The sequence below is a fragment of the Ammospiza caudacuta genome, chromosome 27 (assembly GCF_027887145.1).
Source record: "Ammospiza caudacuta isolate bAmmCau1 chromosome 27, bAmmCau1.pri, whole genome shotgun sequence".
NCBI classification, from domain to species: Eukaryota; Metazoa; Chordata; class Aves; order Passeriformes; family Passerellidae; genus Ammospiza; species Ammospiza caudacuta.
This window is the reverse complement of record NC_080619.1, coordinates 4,668,317-4,695,199: the sequence shown is the minus strand read 5'-3', so window position 1 is coordinate 4,695,199 and position 26,883 is coordinate 4,668,317. Positions and strand designations below refer to the sequence as shown.

The 26,883-nt window shown below is 53.1% G+C and overlaps 1 protein-coding gene across 1 annotated transcript in view; it reads right to left on the bottom strand.

The window, feature by feature from the left end:
• The window catches only part of ZNF385C (zinc finger protein 385C), a 70,438-nt gene that overhangs the window by 27,333 nt on the left and 16,222 nt on the right, over nt 1-26,883 (bottom strand). Inside the window, 1 exon segment of the mRNA XM_058820825.1 lies at nt 18,276-18,524. Within this exon segment, the coding sequence (XP_058676808.1) occupies nt 18,276-18,524 (249 nt within the window).

Sequence of the window (26,883 nt, the reverse complement as noted above, 5' to 3'; positions counted from 1 at the left end):
CCCTGGGTCCCCCTGAGAGATGGAGAGCTCAGGAGTGCACCAGAGCCCCCCATCAGTTCAGCCTTTATTCTGGGCACCGTTTAAATTGTAAAAATTGCAGCCAAGTCCAATTCATTACAGCTGAGGAACGGCTGACAGAAATGAAAAGGGAGAAAAGCTCCTCAGATTGATGCTTTCTCACCATTCCAGTGAAATAACCAATTTGGAACAAATTAGGGGCTCCCGTCTCCACCAGCCTTTTGAATTGCCTCCAAGCCAACGCACATTTTTCATAGTGCAGCGTTTCTTCCATTAGCAGTGAAAATTAATGATTTCTATTATTGAAGCACCTGAAGGCAGGTGCCTCCCTCACACAGCTGGGGCTGGGCTGGCACTGAGTCCCCAGAGAGCCAAGGAGACCCACGAGAAGACAGCCAGGTTCAGAGAGGGTAAGTGACACTTCCAGGGCTATCTGGTAGGTCAGTGGCAGAACCAGTGGCCATCCCTGCTGGGCCATCCCAGACCACCATAGTGACACCCAAAATGCATGTGACAGTGGCACAGCTGTCCCCAAGAGCACACAGACCACCATGGTGACACCCAAAATGCGTGTGACAGTGGCACAGCTGTCCCCAAGAGCACACAGACCACCGTGGTGACACCCAAAATGCGTGTGACAGTGCCACAGCAGTCCCCAAAACCCCCCTAAGCAGTGAAACCACTTGAGCCTCATCCGGTCCCAGCTTTGCTTGAGTAGGGGGAAAAGGGGAATTGCCCCAAGGGTACAACTTAAACTTCAGGAGGGCAAGTCCTGGGGCACCAAAAGGGCTTTCAAACCCCAATCCACCTCAATATTTCCCCTCCCAAGAGGACCAAAGTCCTTCTCTTCCCCTCTACTGCCAGAATTATTCTCTGAGCACAGCTCCCCAGCTGAAGCACACAACCCCCTGCAACCACAGCTGCCCCATGGCCAGGATGGTCCTGCTTAGAGTTTGGGAGATGACACACGTCTGTCCTCATTTTCTAATTAGATTTTTATTTCCCACCTCTAGTATTTCATTGTAATTTCCGCCACTCCTACCCAGGCCATGCTAATATAATCACTCAGGAGGAGAGTGGGAGCAGCCAGCCCACTCCTTCCAACATCCCGCTCAGGAAAGGCACAAAAAAAAAAAAAGCAATCTGCTAAATCCCCAGCCCCTGCAGTCATTACAAGCTCAGGGACATCAGGTGGGTGCTGAAACAAGCCATCAAAGCCTCGGTGCCGCCAGCTCCTGCCAGGAACATCAGCACTGAGAAACTTCAAAAAAAAAAGTTCACATTTGCCCAAAACACTCGTTAGCAGTTCATTGCTGCAGCAAGGTGAGGCATAATTAAAAATGGACTGAAGAGATTTGTGAATTACATCCTCGGCTTGATGCTGGAGACACAGTGATATTTTTTAGCCCACATCATCCTGGAGGTCAAGATTAGATGACAGCTTGGTCTAAAAATACTCTGAAGGGGAGGCTGAGGCTGTTGGAGGAGGTCAGAGCCCCCTGTGCCCCCATCCCAGCGTTGCAACCAAGGGACAGATGTGTCCCCCAGGACATTGCTTGGAGCAAGCCCCAGTAATAAAAACAACTGCTGCATTTACAGGGAAATCCACCCAAAACAAGCACGGGGAAAGCTCAGTCCCACCATCTGCCAAAGGAACCCCAAAGCCAAACCCAGCAGCTCAGTGGGGCCAGGCTCCCCACACTGTCACCCCAGAAGTCCTGAGAGGGCTGGAATCACCATGAAAACACCACATTACCCCCCCGGAGCAGCATGGGGAACATCAGCGAGCCCATTCCAAACTGAAGATTTAGTGGGTATTTAATATTTCCTCCATATCTGAGGCCACAGAGTGAAAAGCAAGCTCTGAGGTTGGACTTTAGTTTGTCTTTCAAGCCTGCTTTGCCTGACAAGTACTCCAGATAAATATCCCGAGTAGTGTTACACGTTCCAGAGAGACGGGGAAAGACATTTCAGAGAAAAGATTGTGTTTCAAGCAATTAGAAAAATTAAATTGATCCACGGTACTTGGCTGGGGCCAGCTTGATCTATGGGGGACAAGCACCCCAACATGGGTACCTGACTGATGTGCCAGGCTAACAACATCCATGTTCCTGGCTTGGTTGCCCTTGGGCACCCAAAAGGAAATCTTATCAGAGGAAAGAGAGTGCACAGCAGCCTGCAGATGTGCACAGCACACACACAGAAGCGGCACTGCTGCCCACAGGGAGGTGCCAGCCCCATCCCTGCCAGCAGCCAGGGGCCACTCTCCCTCCCCAGCAGAATTAACACTGATAATAACAAAACCACTAAAATTACCAGCCCTGAACCCACACAGAACCAAGAACAGCATCACATTCTGCTCACTGCTGCTTCTCCAAGCCTGGCCACGGATCTCCACTGCCCCTGGCCACCCTCACAAGGACACTGCTGGTCACTCTCCCCCAGCCTCACATCACACAAAAAGCATCCAACAAACGTCTGTGTCGCAGGTGCAGCAGGACCGCGAGTTGGAGCTGACACTCAGACAAAGAGCAAGGGCAAAATCCAGCCCCGTCAGCACACAACCTTTTCCCTCCTCTTTTTGCAGCCCTGGGAAAAATCAATAAGATGCAGTGAGTCAAACTCAGCTTGAAGCCCGTAAGTAATTAGGATTAGCAGGCTGGGAGCCCAGGAAACAGGCTGCCTGTGTGCTGGGCGGGGAGGGACCATTTTGTGGGTGCAGGGTACAGCCTCAGCTGATGCAAATAACACGAGCAGCTCCTTAACGGGGTTTTCAGGCAGAACGGCAATAAGGAATGGGAACGACAGCGTTTGCTTAGAAATGGGAAAATCTGATGGGGATAATTTGGAGTGCCAAGCCGTGCTAGGAACAGGATGGGGACCCCACAGGTGAATCAGGAGTTGAGTTGGATGCCGAGCCCATTCCCAGCCCCTCACTCTGAGCCCGGACTCCTTGAGTACCGCTTGTCCCCGGGTTTTTTACCCGGCAGTAAATAACCCACCTCAATGTTTCACTATTTAGAGTTAACTTAGTGGCCAAAATCGCAAAGTGGAGAAGAGACCCACACACACACAACCTGCGCAGAGCGACCAGCAAAATAAAAACCAATTCGCTGTTTTTCTGTCCTGAAAAACAGCTCGGACGCCGAAAAGCGCCCTTTCCTCCAGCTGAAGGAACCCGGCAGAACACGGGAGCGCTCAAACCGGGGAGCAGCAGCCCCGGGACAGCGGCGAGGCCATACCCGGTCCCCATCCCCTCAAAATCACCGATCCGCGAGCTCCGCGGCTGCACCCCCGAGAAGCGACCGGGGGGACGAAGGAGCGATGGAGAGGAGAGAGATGGAGGGCGACAGGGAGAGAGACAGAGAGAGATGAGGCTGCGGGAAAGTTGCGTGTCACCCACCTAGGAGCATTTTGGATGCGGCTGCGTCTCCTGGGCGCTGCTGGTGCCTCCGCTCGCCGGGCAGAGCTGCGGGCAGGGCCGGGCGGGCGCAGCCCCGCTCCCGCTCCCGCCGCCCCTCGCCCCGCGTCCGGCCCCGCCTCGGCCCCGCAGCGGCGCGGGGGGAGAGAAGCGACCGGGGATCGGCGTGGGAATGGGCGGGGGGACCGCAGCTCCCCCTCCCCGCACAGCCGGGGCTGCCCGGACCCCGAAAGTTGGGGCGAGGGGAGGGCTCTAAAGTGGCTGATTTGGAGGGAAATGTCCTTGTGGGGTTGGGAGGGGACACTCAGCGGCAGTCACCCACCGCGACCCCCGGCAGCAGGGACCGGGTCCCTGCCGTGGGTCCCTGCTCGTTCAGCCCCAGCCCTGAGTGCTGGGAACACGCAGGGTCTGCCCCAAGCATGTCATCGGCTTGGGGGGGTGACACGAGTGGGCACGGGCAGCCTGGCCCGGGTGGGGTGCTCATCTCAGCCCCCCATGATTGAGGTGCTCAGTATCCCATGATTGGGGTGCTCATCTCAACCTCTCTAAGACTGGGGTGCTCTTTTCAGCCCCCCATGACTGAGGTGCTCATGTCAGCCCCTCTATGACTGAGGTGCTCAGCCCTCCAAGATTAGGGTGCTCATCTCAGCCCCCCATGAGTGGAATGCTCATCTCAGCCCCTCCATGACTGAGGTGCTCATCTCAGTCCCCTCATGATTGGGGTGTTCATCTCACGTCCTCATGATTGGGGTGCTCATTTCAGTCCCTCCGTTATTGGGGTGCTCATCTCAGCCTCCCATGACTGAGGTGCTCATCTCAGCCTTCCAAGATTAGGGTGCTCATCTCAGCCCCCCTATGACTGAGGTGCTCATCTCAACCCCTCCATGACTGGGGTGCTCATCTCAGCCCCCCGAGATTGGGGTGCTCATTTCAGCCCTCCATGATTGGGGTGCTCAGCCCCTCACGATTGAGGTGCTCATCTCAGCTCTCCAAACTGGGGTGCTCATCTCAGCCCCCCACAACTGAGGTGCTCAGTCCCCATGATTGAGATGCTCATTTCAGCCCTCCATGATTGAGGTGCTCATCTCAGCCCCCCACGATTGAGGTTTTCATGCCTGCTGCCCTCCCCATCAGTTCCTCAGCAAGGACTGTGCCTCCTCATGGCAGCACCTTCTCTGTGCTGATTTTTGGCTCCTTCTCAGGAGGTGAGGCTCATGACTTGCTTACATTGCTGCCCTTTAAACAGGGAAATGAAAAACCCGTTCGTGAAAAGGGGAAACAATCACCTCCCCTGCCTCCCTGAACAGGAGACAAGAACAAGGAAGGAATGAAATATTTTTCTCCAGTCAAACAATACAAGGAGTTGGGCAGAAACCACTGGGCCATACAGAATGAAAATGAACCTTTTAAACTATGAGATGCCTGGGTGTGCCCACGTGCCACAGCCAGACTGGGCACTTTTGGGGTAAATCACAGAATTTTGGTGCACTGAGAAGCACTAAAGGCCTCAGGGCCCCTCTGGGTGCTGCTGCAGGGCCATGGTTCTCTCTGCCAGACCTCAGCCTGGCTCGGCTGGCACCGGGCAGCCTGGCAGAGCCCCGGGCAGGCGGGGTGTTGTTGTCAGGGTCGTTAACAGCAGCAGTAAGTTTAGCCGGGGCACTCGCTAATCCGGGATTGACAGCTGGCCCCGCACGCCTGGCCCGGCCCCCTGCAGGCTATTTAAACCCCATATTAATTTGTTTAATGTCATCAGGGGTTTGGTGTTACTGCAGGGAGCTGGAAATGTAAAGGCTGGGAGGAGCAGGGGGCTCCTCGATCCCAGAACGATGCTGATCTCCTTTCCCAGGGATAACCACAAGCCATGAGCAAGTCTGGCATCTCCTGACCTCCAGCCCCTCTGGACTGATGTACAGCCCTGATCCCCACTCCATCCTCCATTTGCCCTGAGCAGCCCCTTCATTCTCCCCAGAAATCTCCTCAATAAATCCTCTCCCATGTGGTTCACGCTGCATTTATCCCATTCAGGCCAGCAGCTCCTGGTGAGCATTGCCACGGAGCTGGAGTGACACGGAGGGCTGGAAGGGAGTGTGGGATGCTGCACTTTGTGGCCGAGCCTTTGAGGCCAGCTGGAGCTGGGGTTAATTGCAGGTGCTGATTACAGCCCTGGCCATTAACGCCTGCCAGCCCTGCCCAGCACATCACTGGAATTTCCCAGCTCGGCCCTGTGGGTCTGTCCGGTGCATAACTTGCTATATTTGTCCTTATTTGTCCATAACTTGCTATATTTGTACCTCAGAGCTGGTGTAGGGCAGCAGCACAAAGCCTCCCACAGGGTCCAGACCCTCATCCCCCATCCCAGGGAGCAAAGCCTGAGGCTGCAGATCCCCACAGCCTCCTCTGTGGGGTGAAGCTGGTGAAGAATCTACCCTGGAGTGGCTGAGAAGTGGTCAAAAAGCTCCACCATCACATGGGAGGCCCTAAAAAACCCCCAGATCCAACAGGGGTCAGATGCCAGAGCCCCTCGTGGTCACCACTTTCGATGTCCACATGTGGGGCACTGATGGCTGAGCACCCCAAGAGCGTGGGGATGGAACCAGAGGGTTTCCTGTGAAATGGCCCCAGGCCCCAGCCCTCAGCCTGCAGCTCATCCTCACACCCACCCCTCCTGGGAGAGGCAAATCCCAAACATGCACTAAGCCGGGCTTGCTTGGGCAGGTCTGCTCAAATCCTGCCTGTGGCTTAAAGCATGAGGGAGGGCAGGGAGAAGGGGAGGGTGCTCGGGCTCAGCTGTGCCACCAATGCCACCAATTCACAGGGTTCAGGCTCCAGGAACCACAACAGAGGGATTGCTCTGAACCCTGCTGAGGGCACAGTTAAATTCTTTGCTGGCTGTCCAGGGCTGGCTTTTCCCAGCCTTAGACTCCAGAGGCAGCCTGGCAAAAAGAGACCAGAATTGGGCAGTGAACACATCAATAAAGGAGGAGGGAGGTAGGAATAAAAGTCTAGTCAGAACTGCTCCCTGCTCAAGTCTGATGAGGATACCCAGGACTGGCTCTTCCCAGCCTTAGAATCCAGAGGCAGCCTGGCAAATACTGACCAGAATTGGGCAGTGAAAACATCAATAAAGGAGAGGGGAGACAGGGATAATAACCAGCCAAAACTGCTCCCTGCCCAGGTCTGCTGAGGACATTCAGGGCTGGCTCTTCCCAGCCTTAGAATCCAGAGGCAGCCTGGCAAAAAGAGACCAGAATTGGGCAGTGAAAACATCAATAAAGGAGAGGGGATACAGGAATAATAACCCAGCAAAAACTGCTCCCTGCCCAGGTCTGCTGAGCCTTGCAGAGCCTTTCTGTCTGACTTTGTTCACCGAGGGTTTAGGGTATAATTTGGGGGTGAAAGACGGCAGATAGGATCAGGACTGATACACCTGGAGGATGTGTATCAGTTTTCTCCTGCTCTGTAACCTGAGCCCCATCAGAAGCAGGAGGCTCCAGCTGAAGCAGCCGCCGGCGTTCATCCCTGCTGGCCCAGGAAGGCAGGCACTGACCTTTCCTGCTCCTCAGTTTGCTCAGGATTAAAGTAACATTTTTTAAGGGCTGAATCCTCCTCCCCCGAGGGGCTTCCCACACAAAGAGAGTGAGGTTTGTGGCTCACAGTCACCCACGACCCCCCTGATAAACAGAGACTTGCCAAACTGCCCGCCCAGTTAATTTTTCAGTTAATTTTTCAGAGTTCACCATGCCCACCCAGATAATTTTTATTAATCCCCATTTTTTTTTAAATGAATCCTTCCTACAGATCTCTGCCTCTATGCAGAGCAAACCTGAGAGACTTGCCAAACTGCTGAGTTCACCGTGCCCACCCAGATAATTTTTATTAATCCCCATTTTTTAAGTGAATCCTTCCTGCAGGTTTCTGCCTCTATGCAGAGCAAACCTGGGTGCTTTGTGTCAGTGGAGGGGTCTGGTGACCCTGGGGGACACAGACCCCCAGCTCTGACCCCCAAGGATGAGCCAAGGTGGGCATCATTCCATTTGGTGGTGGAATGATGCCTCCCACCCTCATCATCCTTCCCAGGGAGATGGCTAATTACAAAGGCATCCAGGACACGTCTGTGAACAGGGTGGAGAAACTGCATGACCTAGAAATATTTAATTATCAAGAAAAGGGGTGGAAATTACACCTGGAAATAGTTTCAGAGAGAGAGAGTGTAAGATTTTCCATTTAACTCAGGAGTGCTCTCCTGGAAAGGACAGGCAGAGGGTTCCACCTTGCCACCACACTTTGGTTCCCCCCAGCCCAATGCAGATTTCCTGGGGGGTCACAGGGCCCATGTGGAGTTTGGCATGGAACCAATTACCCAGAATCTTCTGGATGCTTAATTAGCCTGAGGTGATGCTGTCTCTAGTCTTGCCCATCAGGTTCCTGCTCAGTTTTGGCCCCTCAGGAGCTGCTGGTGCCCAGGGAGCTCATCAGGGCAAACGCTGTGGTGCCACAGCTCAGACCACACCGACACACTCCGGCTGGCACAGCAACAGCCAGATAAATGAAACTGCTCCTTGCAAATCTGTGGCTGCAGAAAATACCAAAGGTGAGCTGGAGCAGTGTTGTGGGCAAGCTGTCCAAAAGTAGTGATAACTCAGGGGCATGAAAAAGGAAGGGAACTGAATCTGAGGTGAGCAGGCAGTGTCTGCAGGCAGAGGCAGCTCTGCTCCAACAGCTCTGACGACAACAACAACTCCAACAGATCCAAGAGAGTCAACTCACATGCTCCAAAATCAGAGCTGGGGCAGCCCAGGGAGGCTGCAGGGAAAAGCCACAGTCCTTGTGCTGGAAGGACACACAGCTACCAACACCAATCCCTCACAGCAGCTCATCCAGAGCCCTGCACCACTCTGCTCCCAGCTTCACCAGGAGCACAGAGCAGGGCTCTGGATCCCCCTGGAGCACAGAGCAGGGCCCTGGATCCCCCTGGAGCATGGACCAGGGCCCTGGATCCCCCTGGAGCACAGAGCAGGGCCCTGGATCCCCCAGGAGCACAGAGCAGGGCCCTGGATCCCTCTGGATCCCTCTAGAGCACAGAGCAGGGCCCTGGATCCCCCTGGAGCACAGAGCAGGGCCCTGGATCCCTCTGGAGCACAGAGCAGGGCCCTGGATCCCTCTGGAGCACAGAGCAGGGCCCTGGATCCCCCTGGATCCCCCAGGAGCAGAGGGCAGGGCCCTGGATCCCCCAGGAGCAGAGGGCAGGGCCCTGGATTCCTCTGGAGCACAGAGCAGGGCCCTGGATCCCCCTGGAGCACAGAGCAGGGCCCTGGATCCCCCTGGAGCACAGAGCAGGGCCCTGGATCCCACAGGAGCAGAGAGCAGAGCCCTGGATACCCCTGGATACCCCTGGAGCACAGAGCAGGGCCCTGGATCCCCCTGGATCCAAATTCCCAGGCTGTGAACACAGCTCCAAAAGCCAGCATCCCGTTTTCTCCCTCTGCGCCGACACCACGGGGTTATGGAGAGGAGAGAGCTCACTCTGAGGCAGAAGCACGACGATGGGGAGATCATCTCTTCAGAGAGAATTTTATATTGCTTACGACTTACTGTCTGGCAACATAAAACAGTTTAAGCAGCCGGCCCTAAATCACAGTGACAGCTCCGCACTACCCACAGCCCCCTCCCTGCTCCTGCCTTCCCTCCCCATTCTCCCGTTCCCAGCGCTCCTCCCGTGCCCCCGGGCGGGCACACAAACACAGACACGCAGCGGGCACGGAGAGGAGCCCCAGGCTGGATGCCCAGGGGGATGAGCCGCGTTTCCATCACTGAGGACCAGCTCCATCCCTCCGCGGTGCCCCCGTTCGGTGCCGGTGCTCTTGGGGCCCCGGCGGGGCACGGGGCGGGCGCGGAGCCCTCGCACGCACAGCCCGGGCACGACCCGCTCCATACGGCACCGCTAATCCCCTGTGACAGCCGGGAGAGAGCGGGATGCAGTGCGGGATGCAGCAGGATGCTCATCCTGTTGTGGTTTGAGAGAAAGGGAGGTTTTTGGGGATGCTGTGGTCAGACGTCTTTTATGAAAAATCCTTTCAATAGGAGTTTTCCTCCTGAGAAGCTGAGAGGCCTCAGGAACAAAATGTAAACAATGGTTATCTGCTGCTGTGGAATGCAACAGGGGGATCTTTGACTGGTCTCATGTGGTTGTTTCTAATAATAGCCAATCACAGTCAGCAGGCTCAGACAGAGAGCCTGAGCCACAAACCTTTGTTATCATTCTTTCTTTTTCTATTCTTAGCTAACCTTCTGATGAAATCCTTTCTTCTATTCTTTTAGTATAGTTTCAGTGTAATATATATCATAAAATAATAAATCAAGCCTTCTGAAACATGGAGTCAGATCCTCGTCTCTTCCCTCATCCTCAGACCCCTGTGAACACTGTCACAGTACCATACATGCCATATCATACCATACCTCCCTTCCACTGCTCCAAGTTCCCATTCCCATCTCTGGGCTCATGCTGCCCAAAAAACTGCTTGTGGTGTGTTGTGCCATCTCCCTGTGCTGCCCTGCCCCACATCTCCTTCATCCCCCTCTTCTTTTGCATCCTGGTCTTTACACATCAAAGGCCTGGCTTTATTTCTTTCCAAAAGTCCAAATTATTCCCAGAGGCAGCAGAGTCCTTTTAAAAATAATCATAATAAATAGATCACAAACAGGAACAAATCTGATCAAAGTGTTCCCTTAACTCCTGGTAGAGCTCACAGCTCTCTCCTTTCTCTGCTCATGTGTCTGGAGAGAAGACAAAGCCATGACAGCTTTGCTGTGGTAACAGGGCCACCTTTGTGGATGGGTAAGTCAGGACTTCTTCCTCAGGCTTGCAAATAGAGACCAGAATTGGGCAATGAACACATCAACAATCAGAGATCTCCATCACAACTGGGGTACACGAGAGAGCATCCACTCCACAATCTTCACAATGCTCCTCCTCCATTATTTCTTTCTCTATGAAATCAGCAATTTCTCTCCTGGGATCTCCTCTCTGTTCTGTGTCAGAGCAGGACAGTGAACAACAGAGCCCCCTGGGGGTGCTGAGATCCCCCTGGGGATGTTTAAGATATATGTGATCAGCTAATTAATTATTTAATCACAAAGACGAGATACTATGGTGAAAATTTACAGCAGCCCCCAAGAGCTCGGGGACAAAGCCAAGCCCTCCAAACTGTGAACAGGGTGACCTAGATGACCTAAAAATATTTAATTATCAAGAAAAGGGGTGGAAATTACACCTGGAAGTAGTTTCAGAGAGAGAGAGTGTAAGATTTTCCATCTAATTGAGGAGGGCCCTCCTGGAAGGGACAGGGCAGAGGGTCTCACCTTGTCACCACCCTTTGGGTTCAACGCCTGAGGTGGCCACAAGAGCATCCCCAGCACCAGACACCCTCCTAAGGGACATCACCCCATCCCAGAGACCTCACACCCTGCTCAGAGCTGCTGCTGGAGCTTTGGAAAAGGCTCCTTCAGGCTCAGAGATCTCTCAGGACAGGGACCAGCAGGTACAAGTTGGGGCACACACACAGTTTAGCTGCTGCCTTGACCATATTTTTTTTTCCCCTGCTTAAAATAAATGCCAGGTTTCCTCTCCCAAATCTGCTGAGCTGATGCTACGTGGGAAATTGTGAAATATTTGTGTTGCTCGTTGTTCTTAATCCGCTTCTAATGAATGTCACGTGTGTGGCAGCCCTGAGCTGAGTGGCCGTGAAACACCGACTGAGGCAACTTGACAGCAAAGCCACTGCAAGAAAGGGACAGCAAAATCCACGATTAAAGAGGGATGGCTCACAACTGCAGGGCTTAAAAATAACACCAGGCAACTTCCTACTGATTTTTTTTTTTTTTTTTTGAGAAAAATCTCCACTGCCAGCAGCACAGCACAGCCTCTGCCAGCACCACATCAGTGGCAGCCTGACACTCCCATGGCCCAGGCAGCCCCCACCAGCCCACAGAAAGATGATATTTGATTTATATTATCTAACCTTGATATATTTTGGCTTAGTGTCTATATTTCTCTTTATTTCTGAAGCAGGAGCATCCACCTGAGCACCCAAGCCCCTGCCATGGGAAGCTCCTACCTCCTTCATGGCCCAGGCAGCCCCCACCAGCCCACAGAAAGATAATATTTGATTTATATTATCTAACTTTCATATATTTTGGCTTGTCTCTATATTTCTCTTCATTTCTTAAGCTGGAGCATCCACCTGAGCACCCAAGCCATGGGAGGCTCCCACCTCCTTGATGCCCCAGCAGCACAAAAAAGCCCTGCAGCTTCTCTGTAAGATTTTAAATTTAAAAGATCTTTTCAGAATAAATGTGTTAGGGTAAAATATCCCTGAATTTCTGACCAGAACTGGGGTGCAGAGCCTGAGGTCAGAGTCCTGGTGGGGAAGGCTCCACACCACAAAAACCTTCAAGGCAAAGCTGACCACTAATCAATTCATTTCCTATTTGAAGTTACTGACTCAATAAAATCAGAGATTAATTATGCCACAGTTATTAATCCACAGAAAGCTGAATAGCTGGGCTTTTCAGAGGGACAACAAGCCAATGGGGTATTTTCTGAGGATTTAGAAAGGGAGCAGTTTGTTCTGGATTCATGTGCAAGGTCTGGGCTCATGTGCAGCCTCTCACATGGCACCCACAGGTCCCTTCCCCCACAGAAACTGGGGGATTTTTTTGGGAAAAAAAAGAGAGAATTTACTGAAACAGGGCTTTTCTGCCAGTAAATCCCTCCCCTTCTCAGCCCTCCCAGCTCTGTCCAAAAAGCCCCAAGGAACATCCCTGTCCCCCAATGGGAAGGGAGAAGCCCAGGAGTGAGCAGAGAGGAGGAAAATGTACAATTACCCAACTGAGCTTCTTCAAATCATTCCTGATCCCAGCCAGCATCTTTAAGACATGATAAAAACCATTCTGTTTCTCCCACTGAGATTCCAGGTTATTCAAATCTGATGTGAAAAGCTGTTTTTGCTCATCTTTGCTCACAGCTGAAGGGAGCAGCCGAGGCCAATGGAGCAGGAAGATTCCTTGTGTTTGTCCTTCATAAATTCACAGAAGCTTCAGATCTGAGCCCTGGTGCTGCTTGGGCACGAGGTATTGATCAGCAGCTGGCATTGATGCAGGGTTTGTCTCAGCCAAATGTTAAATCCCCTTTATGGAAGTTTGGGAGAGCCTGATGTGCTGCCAGTGGAGCTGGTGATGGACACTGAGGTGGCTCCCATGCCAGCCTGTCCCTGCTAAATTTGTCCCAAAAGTCCCAAAAACCAGGGGAGCAGCAAATTCCTACAGGAGGAAGCAGAAAAGAACAATTCCTCTGGCATTGCTGGAGCAGGTCCTGGCAGCACCAAGGCTGGGAACTCCATCGAGGGCAGATGTGAGAGTGTCCCAGCCCCAACCCAGCAGTGTCCCAACTGCTGCAGCCCCATTAGTCCCAATTAGACCCTAATCCCACATGTTTGCAAATTGGGAGAGCCTGATGTGCTGCCAGTGGAGCTGGTGATGGACACTGCGGTGGCTCCCATGCCAGCCTGTCCCTGCTAAATTTGTCCCAAAAAAAAGTCCCAAAAACAGGAGAGCAGCAAATTCCTGAAGGGGGAAGCAAAATAGAACAATTCCTCTGGCATTGCTGGAGCAGGTCCTGGCAGCACCAAGGCTGGGAACTCCATCAAGGGCAGATGTGAGAGTGTCCCAGCCCCAACACAGCAGTGCCACCGATTAGTCCCAATTAGACCCTAATCCCACATGTTTGCAAACAATTTAAATCAATACCTCGGGATTATTGCACACAAAGCCCGGCTGAACGTGGCTGAAAGGGGCTGGCACTGTTTGCTGGGTAATGAACAGCTGAAAGACTGGCACAGCAGAGGGCACAGGAGGAGGGAAAGCAGCTGAGAACGAGGTGCCAGAGCACGCAGAGCAGGGTCATGGAAAAGGAGCATGGCCCAGCAGCATTAATTAAAGTCTTAAAACTATCTACCCTAATGACTGCACGAAGCAAAACTCCATCTTTAAACCCAATACTACTCCTAACCCTATTCTCCCTTGCAGGGCTCCCTCCCCTGACAGGATTCCAGCCCAAATGACTTCTTATCCAGGAATGGCTGGGGCTATGTCTTGTTTAGTTAGTTCCTGGATAATAAGTCATTTATCTCCCTCCTCTCCCTGCTAAGCCTATTCTTCTACCTTCCCACACCCCCAGAGCCATGGCCAGAGCCACCAGCTGCCCTCCCTCTGCTGCTCTGGGTGCTTTTCAGGAGCTGTTTCTCAGCAGGGCTCTGCCAGCCCAGCCAAGAGCACAAGCATGGGCTCCTCCTTGGTCAGCCCCAGTGCCTCAGGCACTGCACCCAGCTCTGCAGGAGCCATTCCAGGGCACCGGGTTCCCTCCAGCTGCCAAAATCAGGGAGCTGGGACCCCCTGTGCAAGCCAGGACAATCCCACCAGCAGCCCCCAGCCCCCTCTGAGTCCCCTGGGGTCCCCGTGTCCCCTGCCAGGGGCCCTGCTCAGTGATGCTGAAGCTGTCACAGCGATTTCCCTGCTCATCTCAAACCTCTGTGCTCCCAAACACGCATGGACAGACATTTCAGTGCATAATTGGGGAATCCAGGACCTTTCCCTTTGCAAGGAGCTGCTGTTCCAGGGCTGAGGGGAGGGGGGACAGCACCAGGCAGCCCCAGTGTGGGGCAGGGTGACAGCACTGGGTCAGGGCACAGAATTCCATGGATTTTGGAGAGGAGGAAGAGCCTGTGACACAAACCAGCCCCAGGGCACAGCTGCCTCCGGGTGCTTTGGCTTTTGGGTTGGGGGAGCGGCTCAGCAGCCCCCAAAGGCAAGAGAAGGTTTGAGTTGGGGTTTGTGTGGAGCCTCCTGGGCACAGGAGATGCCTGAACAGAGTGTCCTTCCCACAGACCCTGGCCAAAGGGCTATGAGCTGCTGTCAGCTCACATTTGCCAGGCAATCCAGAGGCTGGTGCTCCAAAGGAGAGTGCTCCCACTGCCTCTGAGGGAGATGGAGGCTGGCAGAGCCCAGAGACAGCACTCTGGCAGCAGCACAAGCTGCTCTGTACATCCCATGACTTCTTTGAGACACTGGAAAGGACTTTTGGGGAGAGCAATGGATCAGGGTGTAAGCTTTGAAATGCTCCACTCTGTCTATGCTGTGATGGGAGCCCCAGAGATGATCCAGGATGAGAGCAATGCATCAGGGCGTAAATTTTGAAATATTCCAGCTCAGCCTGTCCTGATGAGAGCCCCAGAGATGATCCAGGATGAGGGGGAGAGCAATGCATCAGGGTGTAAGTTTTGAAATGCTCCCATCCTGTCCTGCCGTGGGAGCCCCAGAGATTATCCAGGATGAGAGCAATGCATCAGGGTGTAAATTTTGAAATATTCCAGCTCAGCCTGTCCTGATGAGAGCCCCAGAGATGATCCAGGATGAGGGGAAGCAGCAGCAGCCCCCCGCCCATGCCCCTTTTGCAGCCCATTTTGGGGTGGCTCAGCTCCTCCTGCTCACTCAGCACCATGCTGTGGTTTGGTTCCCGAGGACTCTGAGAGCAAACTGAGATCACTTGGGCTGCCTGGGAAATCACAGGCAGTAATTAAATCACTCGTGACCCAGTTGGATTAGAGCTGGCATCTGCGGCACGAAAACATCTTTCATCTGTGACCACCCCGTGTCTAATCAGCACCTCACCATGATTCCACACAGGACAACAAGGATCTGGGGTCTGTCTTGCAAAATGAAAAGTCTGATGAGCAATAATTTGTTTTTAAGTTGGGGGATTTCTGCCACAGAGCTAATGAATTGCAATGACACTGATTAGCGTGTTTGCCAGTGCTGCTCCTCTGCAGCTCTGCAGCATGAGACACAAGTGATCACAGCCTGGGCAGGAAGGACAGATCCCAGGAGCCAGAGGGGAGCAGGGACACTCAATGGTGGCTGGAAGCTGCCTTTGATGCAGCTGTAGGTGTCAGCATGAGGCAGAGATTCCAGCCCAGAGCAACATCCCATCTCTGTTGAACTCAATTACTTCATTTAATCCAAGACCCACCCAGTGCTGACACACCACTGGGGATCCATGGTAGCCATTCCTGTGTGCCAGGCTGAGCCCAGCTGCCCAAAAAGGGGTCACACCTCCCAGCACTGCAGGCAGATGCATTTTCTCAGCACCCAAAGGTGCAGGTCTGGGAAGGGCTCCTAGAGGAGTGTGATGGGGCAGGGCAGGGCCACCTTCACCACGATTCCACACAGGACAGCAAGGATCTGGGGTCTGTCTTGCAAAACGAAAAGTCTGATGAGCAATAATTTGTTTTTAAGTTGGGGGATTTCTGCCACAGAGCTAATGAATTGCAATGACACTGATTAGCATGTTTGCCAGTGCTGCTCCTCTGCAGCTTCACAGCCTGGGCAGGAAGGACAGATCCCAGGAGCCAGAGGGGAGCAGGGACCCTCAGTGGTGGCTGGAAGCTGCCTTTGATGCAGCTGTAGGTGTCAGCATGAGACAGAGATTCCAACCCAGATGAACAGCCCATCTCTGTTGAGCTTAATTACTTCATTTAATCCAGGACCCAGTGCTGACACATCACTGGGGACCCATTCCTGTGTGCCAGGCTGAGCCCAGCTGCCCAAGAAGGGGTGACAGCTCCCAGCACTGCAGGCAGATGCATTTTCTCAGCACCCAAAGGTGCAGATCTGACCAGGGAAGGGCTCCTGGAGGAGTGTGATGGGGCAGGACAGAGCATCACCAGCACCCCACGGCCCTGCCAGTCCAGCCAGGAGCTTGTCCTGCACTGGTCCTGACAGGGATGGTCCCTTTGGCATTTTGGGGGGTCACATATGGCATCAAGTGGCACAGGAGTCACATCAGCCAGCTCGCAGCCACCTCAGGAGGCTGGGAAAGGCTCGCAGTGACAACGCTGGAAGTGACATTTTTAACCAAAAGTGCAGGGAAAGGTCAGCTCCGGCGGGAACGGGAGGGACAGGGAGGCACAGGGAGCAGCTGCTGCCTGCAGTTTCTGCACACAAGCAGATCAGAGCCCTGCACACTCAGGAATGTCTGTGCCATGCCTGGCAGAGCAGAGATTGCGGGGCCAGCAGTGTGGGGTCCCAGGGGTGCCACACTGGCAGAGATCAGGGCACAAAGAGCAGGCTGGCATGGCCCAGGATTCTTTGGCTCAGTAGGAAATGCATCCCTGGACAGCCTCCCATCAGGCCACAAGCAGATTGAGGGGAGAAGCTGGAAGCTGCAGGCTGGAATTTATGAGGCCCATCCCCATTAAAATAGCTGGCAATATTTCCATCTGTCAGCAATGCTGATGGAGAGAGCTGCTCCTTTGCATATCCCATACAAAACCAGCACCAGCCAGGGCAGGATTTGGCACACACATGACTATTGCCATGCTGGGAATTCATGGCTCCAGCCTGCCCAGTCTCTAATCAGAGCAGGAGCAGGGAACCATTTAATCTTTTAGGTCCCTTCCATGCCAAGGCATTCTGTGATTTCTGTGCAATTCCCTCGGTTTGCTGCTAATGACAAACCCTCACAGCTAAAGGCTCAGGCAGAGCAGGTCAGCCATGGTGACAGGGTGACATTTCTGGGCACATTTCCTGGTTTTTGTGCATAAAATCTGCAGCAGCCAGCTGGGCCCAGCCAGGTGAATGCTGGCAGATGGCACAGAGGGCAGGTGAGTCCTTGCCCTTGCACAAACAAGTACATTGTCCTGCCCAGCAGCACAGCACCTGCACGTGGCAGCATCCCTGCACAGCCAACAGGCGAGGGGCCTCAGCACCAACATCTGAGCAGCATTTTGGATCAAAAGCAGCACAGACACAGGAGAAGTGCACAGGTCAGGCTGGCACCTGCAGAGCAGCATCCAGAACCCCAGCAAGTGACAGCCTTGGGCACGCATGTCCCTGCTGCACAAAAAATCGACAGAGCTCAAGGAGACACCCACAAAGACAGAGCAGCACCAACCATGTGGACAGACCCACGTGTGTCCATCCTCTGCTGTCCAGCTGGGCCTCTTGGGCCCCTAAACCACCTGAGGACTGAAAGCTCTGCACTTCCAGCAAATGACAAATGCCAAGTGTGGGAACCCAGGACATCCCTCTGGCTGTCCTGGATTGCCCAAACCCTGGCCAGGGGGCTCAGAGACCCTGACACAGAGCCCAAAACACCTGTGCGTTTGATTATGAGCAAATTACCAGCCTTATATGAAGATCAGCAAGCCACAACAGTTTAAGTAGAATATTAGTAAAGTTATCACAGGGTGGAAAAGTAGATTTTAGGGTTTTTGGTACGGGGGTTCAGGAGGCAAGATGGAGGGAACTGGGTGTGTCCAGCCTTTCTCCTTCTTCTTGTCCTCCATTTTCTGCTGTGATGTTGGCACTTTGGGATTGGTTTAGAGTAGAAGCTCACTGTCTAACATAGGTGATGGGTATTGGGAAGTTATGGTAAATATTGTATACAGTTTTTAGTACAAAGACATAACACAGCCCTGGGGGCAGGCAGAGTGCCTGGAACTGTCCTGCTGGATGGACCTCGGCAGGACAGGAGAAAATTTTTATAGATAAGGAACAATAAACAACCTTGAGACTGAGAAATGAAGAATTCCAACTCATTCTTCAAGCGCTCAGGCTGGGAAAAGAGACTTTTAACAATCTCGGGGTCGCAGCGACCCAGAAAGGCCCCGAGAGCCAAGGACCAAAACCAAACACCTCCAAACTTGCCACGAGCCCAACAGAGCAGCTGTGCCAGAGCAAGGGCAGCCTTTGGGCCACCTTGACCTGCTGGGTGGGCTCCTACCTTGGGCTGCTGGCATCTTCCCCTTGTTTAGCTGCTTGAGGCGCTTCTGGTGGGACTTGCCGTTGTAGTGGATCTGCGCCTGGGCAGCTGAGTTGAGCTGGATGTTGCAGACCTCGCACAGAGTGAACGACTGCTGCTTCTTCTCCCTCTTCAGGCGCTGCTCGGGCTGGCTGGGGGGGCAGCTGGGCTCCTCCACCAGCTGCACTGCGCCCTCGGGGCTCTGGGATGGGCTCAGGGGGCGCTTCATGCCTGCGGGAGGAAGGACAGACCCACTGTGAGGACAGAGGGACAGAGCGGCTGCCGGCAGCTGGCACCATGTGGGGCACTGGTTCATACTGGGAGCACGCTGGGGTTGCCTCTGGATCATACTGGGAGGGACTGGGAGTGTCTGAGAATGGCTGGGGACATACCCTGCACATCATCCCCCCCATACTGGGGGAACTGGGAGCAACTGGGAGCACATGGCATCATACTGGGACTGACTGGCTTGATCTAGCTGGAGGCAACTGGTTCGTACTGGGAGCACACTGGGGTCATGTCTGCATCATACTGGGAGGGACTGGATTGACACTGGGGGTGTCTGAGAGTGACTGGGAACACACCCTGCACAACATCCCCCGTACTGGGGGTACTGGGAGCAACTGGGAGCACATGGCATCATACTGGGACTGACTGGGTTGATCCAGAGAAGCAACTGGAACCATGCTGGAGGCAACTGGGACCATCCTGGGAGAGACTGGAAGTAACTGGGATTACACTGAGACCATCCTGGGAGAGACTGGAAGTAACTGGGATTACACTGGGACCATACTGGGAGTGCTGGCATGTGACAAAGATCATACTGGAGTTTACTGGGCTCATACTGGGGTTGAAAGGGGGTGACTGGGATCACACTTTGGGCTACTGGGAGCAGCCGAGAGAAACTGGGATCATGCTGCAAGCAAACTGGAGGAACTGGGAATGACTGAAGGTAACTGGGATATACTGGGCCTGACTGACATCATACTGGGAGGGACTGGATTGACACTGGGGGTGTCTGAGAGTGTCTGGGAACACACCCTGCACATCGCCCCCCATATTGGGGGAACTGGGAGCAACTGGGAGCACATGGCATCATACTGGGACTGACTGGGTTGATCTAGCTGGAGGCAACTGGTCCATACTGGCAGCAGTGTCCAGCTTTTCTCCTTCTTCTTCTTGGCCTCCATCTTCTGCTGTGATGGTGGCACTTTTGGATTGGTTTAGAGTAGAAGCTCACTGTTTAACACAGGTGATAGGGATTGGGAAGTTATGGTAAATATTGTACACGAGGTTTTTAGTATAAAAAGATAGAAGACGGGCAATGTGCCTTGGACTGTCTTGCTGAGAGAACCTCAGCTGGATGGGATAGGAAAAAATTTATAGATAAGATACAATAAATAACCTTGAGAATGAGAACTGAAGAGCTCTGGCTCCTTCGACTGCCAGGCTGGGAAAAGAGACTTTCTAACACATCTAGGGGTCACTCTGACCAGACAGAGACCCCAAGAGAGCCCCAGACCCACACAGTGACACCACAGAGAAGAGCAGCCCATGGATGGCCTGGGTCAGCTGGGGACAGCCCTCAGCAGCCTCTGCCTTGCTGGGACACCGGGCTGGGCATGGCTGGGACACCCAGCACGGCCCGGGAGGCACGAAGGTCACCCGAGCCCTGGGATCCTGTTACGGACCCGGAGCTGGCAGCTGCGGCTCACAAACCCCCCAGGCACGGCAAGGGGCCAAGGCAGGGGCTGGGGAGGCTGGGGGTGCCCGGGCAGCACCCAAGGGTGCCCTGCAGGATGGCCCTGGCATCCTGGGCAGGGCTGCACGGAGCCCAGGGCAGCAGGGACCACACCAGGGATCCAGCTCAGTGCAAACCCTGCTGGTGGTGCTGGCTCCACAGTCAGCGCCCCAGAGGCCACCAGGGTTCAGTTCTTGGGCTCTCAATCATTATTATCTACAACCCTAAACTCACCCTCCTCAGCTTTTGCCTATACGCTATAATAACTGCAAGTGTTTTCTTCACCCTAAATACAATCAAAGTCCTAAAGCTATCAACCCTAATAACTGCATGGACTAAAATCCCATCACTAAATGCAATACTACTCCTAACCCTACTCTCTCTCTCTCTCAGGACTCCCAGCAGCCACACTTATCTCCCTCCTTTCCCTGCTAAGCCTGTTCTTTTACCTTTACACTCTCCCTGCACACCACAAACCACATAAAACAATGACCAGCATCAACACAGAATCACAGAATCACAGAAATTCTAGGTTGGAAGAGACCTTTAAGATCATCGAGTCCAACCCATGTTCTAACACCTCAACTAGATCATGGCACCAAGTGCCACATCCAGTCTTTTTTTAAACTCTTCGAGGGATGGTGACTCTACCACCTCCCTGGGTAGATGATTCCAGTATTTGACCACTCTTTCTGTAAAATACTTCCTCCTTAATTCTAGCCTGTATCTCCCTTGGCGCAGCTTGAGACTGTGTCCTCTTGTTCTGTCTGTTGTTGCCCGGAGAAAGAGACCGACCCCCAGCTCACCACAGCCACCCTTCAGGAAGTTGAAGAGAGTGATAATGACATAAAACATAAACCAGCATCCTAATTGCCACCTTAACCACCATGTCCGTCATCCTCCTTCCTATCTCCCCTATAAGCCTTACCATCATCTAAGAAATTTAGGATTACCTAAACCGAAGGCCTTCAGAGCTTTAAACAAGAGTTAAACCCTCTGAACTCGGTTCGGTTCTCTGCAGCCCCGGCCGCAGCCCCGCGGTGGCGCCGCCGCTCCGCGCCCGGTCCCGGAGCCGCCACCGGCGACAGCGAGGACAGGGGATAACGGGGATAACGGGGACAGCGGGGACAGAAGGCAGGGACACTGCAGTGCCCACCCGGTGAGCTCCCCTCTCCACAGCCCCATCCTGTGCCTTCCTGCAGTGTCGGGGAAGATGAAACAGGAAAGCCTTATAAATATGATTGTCTGGTAAAAGATTTTGAGAATATGGAAACTATAAGTGAGATTGAAATGAAAGCAAGCTTTGAGATCCCCCAGTTACTGAATAATTGGAAAACAATGGTATGGTCTGCTGAAGGTCCAAGGGTCAGAGCAGACCCTACAGCTTGGCAGAAGGGGCCCAAAGAGGAGTTTTTAGGGTTTAAAATGTAACACAGGATGGTGATGTAATGATTCTTATAGGCTGTATGGAAATGCTATAGGATTTGTATATTGGACTAGATTGGTTAGTGAGAATTAGAATATTCAACACAGAAGAGGATTTATTGTATAGAAATGGGAACTTCGGTCTTTTACCCTTTTGCTCTCTGACCTTTTTACTCCCTTACTCTCTTACCTTCTCATCCTCTTATAACACAGGATGGTAATGTAATGATTCTTATAAGCTGTGTGTAAATGCTATAGGGTTTGTATATTGTACTAGATTAGTTAGTGAGAATTAGAATATTCAACACAGAAGATTTTTTGTATTGTAACAGGAACCTCGCTCTCTCACCCTCTTACGCTCTCATCCTCTCTCCCCCTCTCTTCTCTCAGCCTGCTCTGAGCTGTGCCTGGCAGCTCCCAGCAGGGCCCTGCACTTGGCCCTTTGCAATAAACCCCAAATTCCACGACCTGGCTGCAGAGATCTCTCATCTCCGTCCATCCCCACCGTCCTGCACTCCTTCACTGCAGCCTGGAGGTGGCCGCGGGTGTCCCCATCCGTAGCTCAGCCCAAAGGAGCAGGAGATGTTCCCCCTGGCTGCCAACAGAGCCTTTCCCAGGATAACCATTAGCAGAACAACCGGAAAGCAGATCTGGGAGGCGATCAGCAGCAGGAATGTGAGCCGGGGCCTCGGGGACAGCCAGCCCAGGCAGGTCGCCGGGTGCCCTTGGCATCCTCCCCCTCCCCGGGTATTTTTAATGCAATTACATCCCAGGGCGCAGAGCTAAAATTGGAACATTATGTGGACAAAGTATCCCCAAAGTCTCGCTCGTCTTTAGAACGGGCGCTGCTGTTGCTCTGATTAGGCAGCAGCTCCTGTCCCAGCCCTGGGGCAGCGTTTGAAGGTCTGTCCTAATTGCACACACACTTGTTGTCTCATTCACTTAATTTCTTCTGGGCCTGTTCTGCTTCTCGGGTGTCAGAGCCACAGACGGGTGGCTGGGACAGGTCACAGGGACAGATCATGGCACGTGTGCAGGCTGGCAGTGCCCTGACTGACGCCTGATTTGGGGCAGATTTCACCTTTTCAGCAAAGCACTGAGGAATTTTTGGCCGGGGGATGGGGGAGTGTTGCCTTTCACAGGAGGGAAACTGAGGCAGGGTGAAGGTTGAGTGACACCCCCAGGGTGGCTCTGAGCTCACAGGGTCACCACATCCCAGCTCCACCATCCATCCCACCCCAGCACTGATGAGGTTTTGTCTCCTCCATGCAGGAGGATCACAAGCAGTGGCAAATTTTGGGGTTTCAGCTTCCCAAGGGTTCTCCTGGGAATTCACCCACCCCAGCCAGATGTGCCCAGGCTGAGCAGCACCAATGGCACCTCCAGGGCCTGGGACACCCTGGCAGCTGCACTCCTTGCTGCCTTTCCCTCAGAGCCAGGGCTCACAGGGATGTCCCTTTGGATGCTGGTTGTTGGAAGGAGCCCCGTGCTGGGCCATCCTTCACTCAGCTCCTGAGTGCAAAGCAAAATCCAGAAACCAAAACTTCAACACAGAATGCAGTGACTGCAATGGCTCCGTCCCACACACTGTGCTGAAGCAGCACCCCACAGCATCCCACAGCACCCCACAGCACCCCACAGCATCCCACAGCATCCCAAAGGATCCCACAGCATCCCACAGCATCCCACAGCACCCCACAGCATCCACAGCACCCCACAGCATCCCAGAAAAGCCTCTGGCTGGGCATGAGGCACATCAGCAGGGCAGTGGGGTTCTGGCCAAGCTCCAAAATCCTGATGAGGGAGCAGCTTTGATGCAGGTCAGCTCCTTTCCCATTATTCCCATTATCATCCCCATTATTTCTATACCATTTCCTGTATCCTGACTAACGTGGAGCAGACCCATAAAGGCACAGGGAGTGCTGTTATCCCAGCCTGGATAGAATTTGCCATGCACATCTGTGCAGGGATATTCTCTCAGTGTCCCACCCCAGCAGGGACCCTCGTGCTCCCTCCTCCCATCAGCACCAGCTTGTATCCCATGGGATTTTTATTGGGACTGAACTCAGCAGAGCCAGCACACATGTCCTGAACCTCCCCTCAAATCAAACTGCCTTTGCCACAGAGCTGAGGGGACCTGACAGGAGCTAACTGGGAGATCTCTCCATTCAGCAATGAGGGAAAACATCACCTGAACAGAAAGTGCATGGACTTGGTAAAAGAGCAAGAAATCTGAAGGGAAATAAAACCCTTATTTGAGTTCACTGGGTTACATTCTACTGAATGCACTTTCCTTGCCTCCCATTTACACAACAGTAAATAAAAGCAGCAGAAGTAGAAGAAAGTGTTGGCATCACCTTCCTTGCCTCCCACTGAGTACACACAACAGTAAATAAAAGCAGAAATAAAAGAAAGTGTCGGCATCAAAGTGACCACCAAGAGCTGTCACAAAATTCCCCCAAACCCCCTGAGTAGGGACCAGTGTCATTGTCCCTGTCCACACCTGCAAGGACCCCCAGAGTACACACAAAAGCAAATAAAAGCAGAAGTATAAGAAAATATTGGCATCAAAGTGGCCACCAAGAGCTGTCACAAAATTCCCTCAAATCCCCTGAGTAAGGATCGGTGTCATTGTCCCCTGTCCAAAACTGCAAGGACCCCCAGAGTACACACAACAGCAAATAAAAACAACAGAAATAAAAGAAAGTGTTGGCATCAAAGTGACCACCAAGAGCTGTCACAAAATCCCCCCAAACCCCCTGAGTTAGGAGCAGCGTCATTGTCCCTGTCCACCCCTGCAAGGACCCCCAGAGCTGCCACAACCCCTCAGCCCAGCTCAATCCCTGCATCCCATCCCCATCCCTGTGATCCTGCCCCTGCCACGCGCTGCCACACCTGCTGTGCCCCCTCCAGAGCCAGCAGGGACCCCCAGACCCCCCCAGCATCCCCCGAGCCCCCTGACCACGGGCACAGGCCATTCCCAGCCCTCCCACCCACCCGTGCTCAGCACCAGCCCCTCCTCAGGGCAGCCCCGGGTGCCCCAGCCTGGCACGGGCGGCTCCTACCTGTGCTGGTGCGGAGCCCTGCCCTTGGCACGGCCGTGCCCGGCCGGCTCTGCCCTTGTGCCACCTCCGGGCACCGCAGCCCGTGCCTGGAGCGCTGCAGGCGCCTGGCTCGGGTTTCAAGCGCGCTTCGATCGCCACTAAATCAGCGCTCATCAGCAGCCTCCGGAGCGGAGCCGGGCACGAACCGGTGCCCGGGGCTCAGCAGGGTCCCAAAGAGCGCCGGGCTTTGTCACGCGGGGCAGGGGTGGCATGCCAGCTGGCAGGGGTGGCACCGGAGCGGCCACCTTGGGCCAAGAGCGGGCACTGGGTGCACCTGGCGGCAGCTCTCAGTGACAGGGGTCACGGGAATGGGGCTGGGGGCTGAAAATTCACTGTGATTTCATTAAGGGGCACTGGGCGCTCACATCTGACAGGGGACACGGGCATGGGGCTGGGGGCTGAAAATTCACTGTGATTTCATTAAGGGGCACTGGGTACACCTGGCAGCAGCTCTCAGTGACAGGGGAGATGGGGGAATGGGGCTGGGGGCTGAAAATTCACTGTAATTTCATTAAGGGGCACTGGGTACACCTGACAGGGGACACGGGGAATAGGGCTGGGCATGGAGAATTCCCTGTGTAACTTCATAAAGGGGCACTGAGTGCTCACACCTGACAGGGGAGATGGGGGAATGGTGCTGGGGGCTGAAAATTCACTGTAATTTCATTAAGGGGCACTGGGTACACCTGACAGGGGACACGGGGAATAGGGCTGGGCATGGAGAATTCCCTGTGTAACTTCATAAAGGGGCACTGAGTGCTCACACCTGACAGAGGAGATGGGGGAATGGTGCTGGGGGCTGAAAATTCACTGTAATTTCATAAAGGGGTGCTGGGTGCACCTGGCAGCAGCTCTCAGTGACAGGGGACACGGGAATGGGGCTGCATCAAAGGCTGGGCATAGAGAATTCCCTGTGTAATTTCATAAAGGGGCACTGGAGGCACCTGACAGCAGCTCTCAGTGACAGGGGAGAGAGGGAATGGGTCTGGGCACAAAATTCCCTGTGTAATTTCATAAAGGGGCACTGGGTGCTGGTGGAGGGCTGGGAAGGGCACAGGGAGCTCTGGCCCGGGCATGGAGGTGCCCAGAGGAGCTGCTGTAGCATCAGTTGATGTTTCAGCGTGCTCTCCTGAGCACACCTGGCAGATTGCAGGTTTTGGAGGGCCTGGCCATGGCTGCAGCATTCCAGCATTTCATAACACTGCATCAAACCAGCTGCCCCCAAAGCCTGGCATATGCTCTACTAATGCCACAGCCAGGCACATTTTAGGATCAGCCCATAAACCACCAGAGCAAGGATTAGTGGGAGCTGTCTCTCCTCAAGGGCTCTGCTCTGCAGGCTGGCTCCTGGCACGGGGACACACACAGAGCTCATACCACCCCCAACCCTCAGTTCTGACCCCCCAAATTCCCAATTCTTACCCTCAGATGCTCTTGGGGCTCCCCTCAGCCCCGTTGCCACAGGCTGAAGGGCACTGGGGCGTCCTGCAGCCTCCGGGGAGGACAGGGAGCATCCCGCGGTGCCGCTGTCCTCTCCTGTGCACACCAAGATCATTAACGCCGCATGCAGGGCTGCCTGTCCCCTGAATCAGCAGATCCCAGCCCCGCTCAGGACAGCTCAACCCGGCTGAAGGAGACACCATGGAGGGGAAAATGCTGCCTCTCTGCCTGGCTGCTCGAGGAAACAAAACCTGGGCAGTGCCACCTGCTCCCAGCCCAGCAGGGAGGGAGACATTCCATCCCTGGGTTTGGCTCTAGGTGTGAGCACAGAGAGGAGGAGGAAGGAGTGAGCTCCATGGTTCACCCCCCAAACATCCCCAGGATCTCTGCTGCATGAGGAGAACCTGACAAGATCACAGCATCCTTCAGGATTCTTGTGGTCAGCACAAAGGTTTGGTCAGAGCCAGGTCTCACAGAGCCACTGTATGATGTAATTAAAATTAAAAATAAAATTAAAATAAAATAAAATAAAATAAAATAAAATAAAATAAAATAAAATAAAATAAAATATTTTTAAATGAATTAAAATAAATTAAAATAAAATATTAAATATAATTATATATTAATTTAATATATATTATATATATGTAAATAATAATAAAATTTTAAAATGTAAAATAAAATAAAAATAATAAAAGAAAACAATGAAATTAAAATAGAATAAATTAAAATAATAAAATAAAATAAAATATAAAATAAATAGCATAAGATAAAATAAAAATAAAAATAAAATAAAATAAAATATAATAAAATAAAATAAAATAAAAATATAAAATAAAATAAAAATAAAATATAAATAAAGCACGGAGAACCAGGTGAT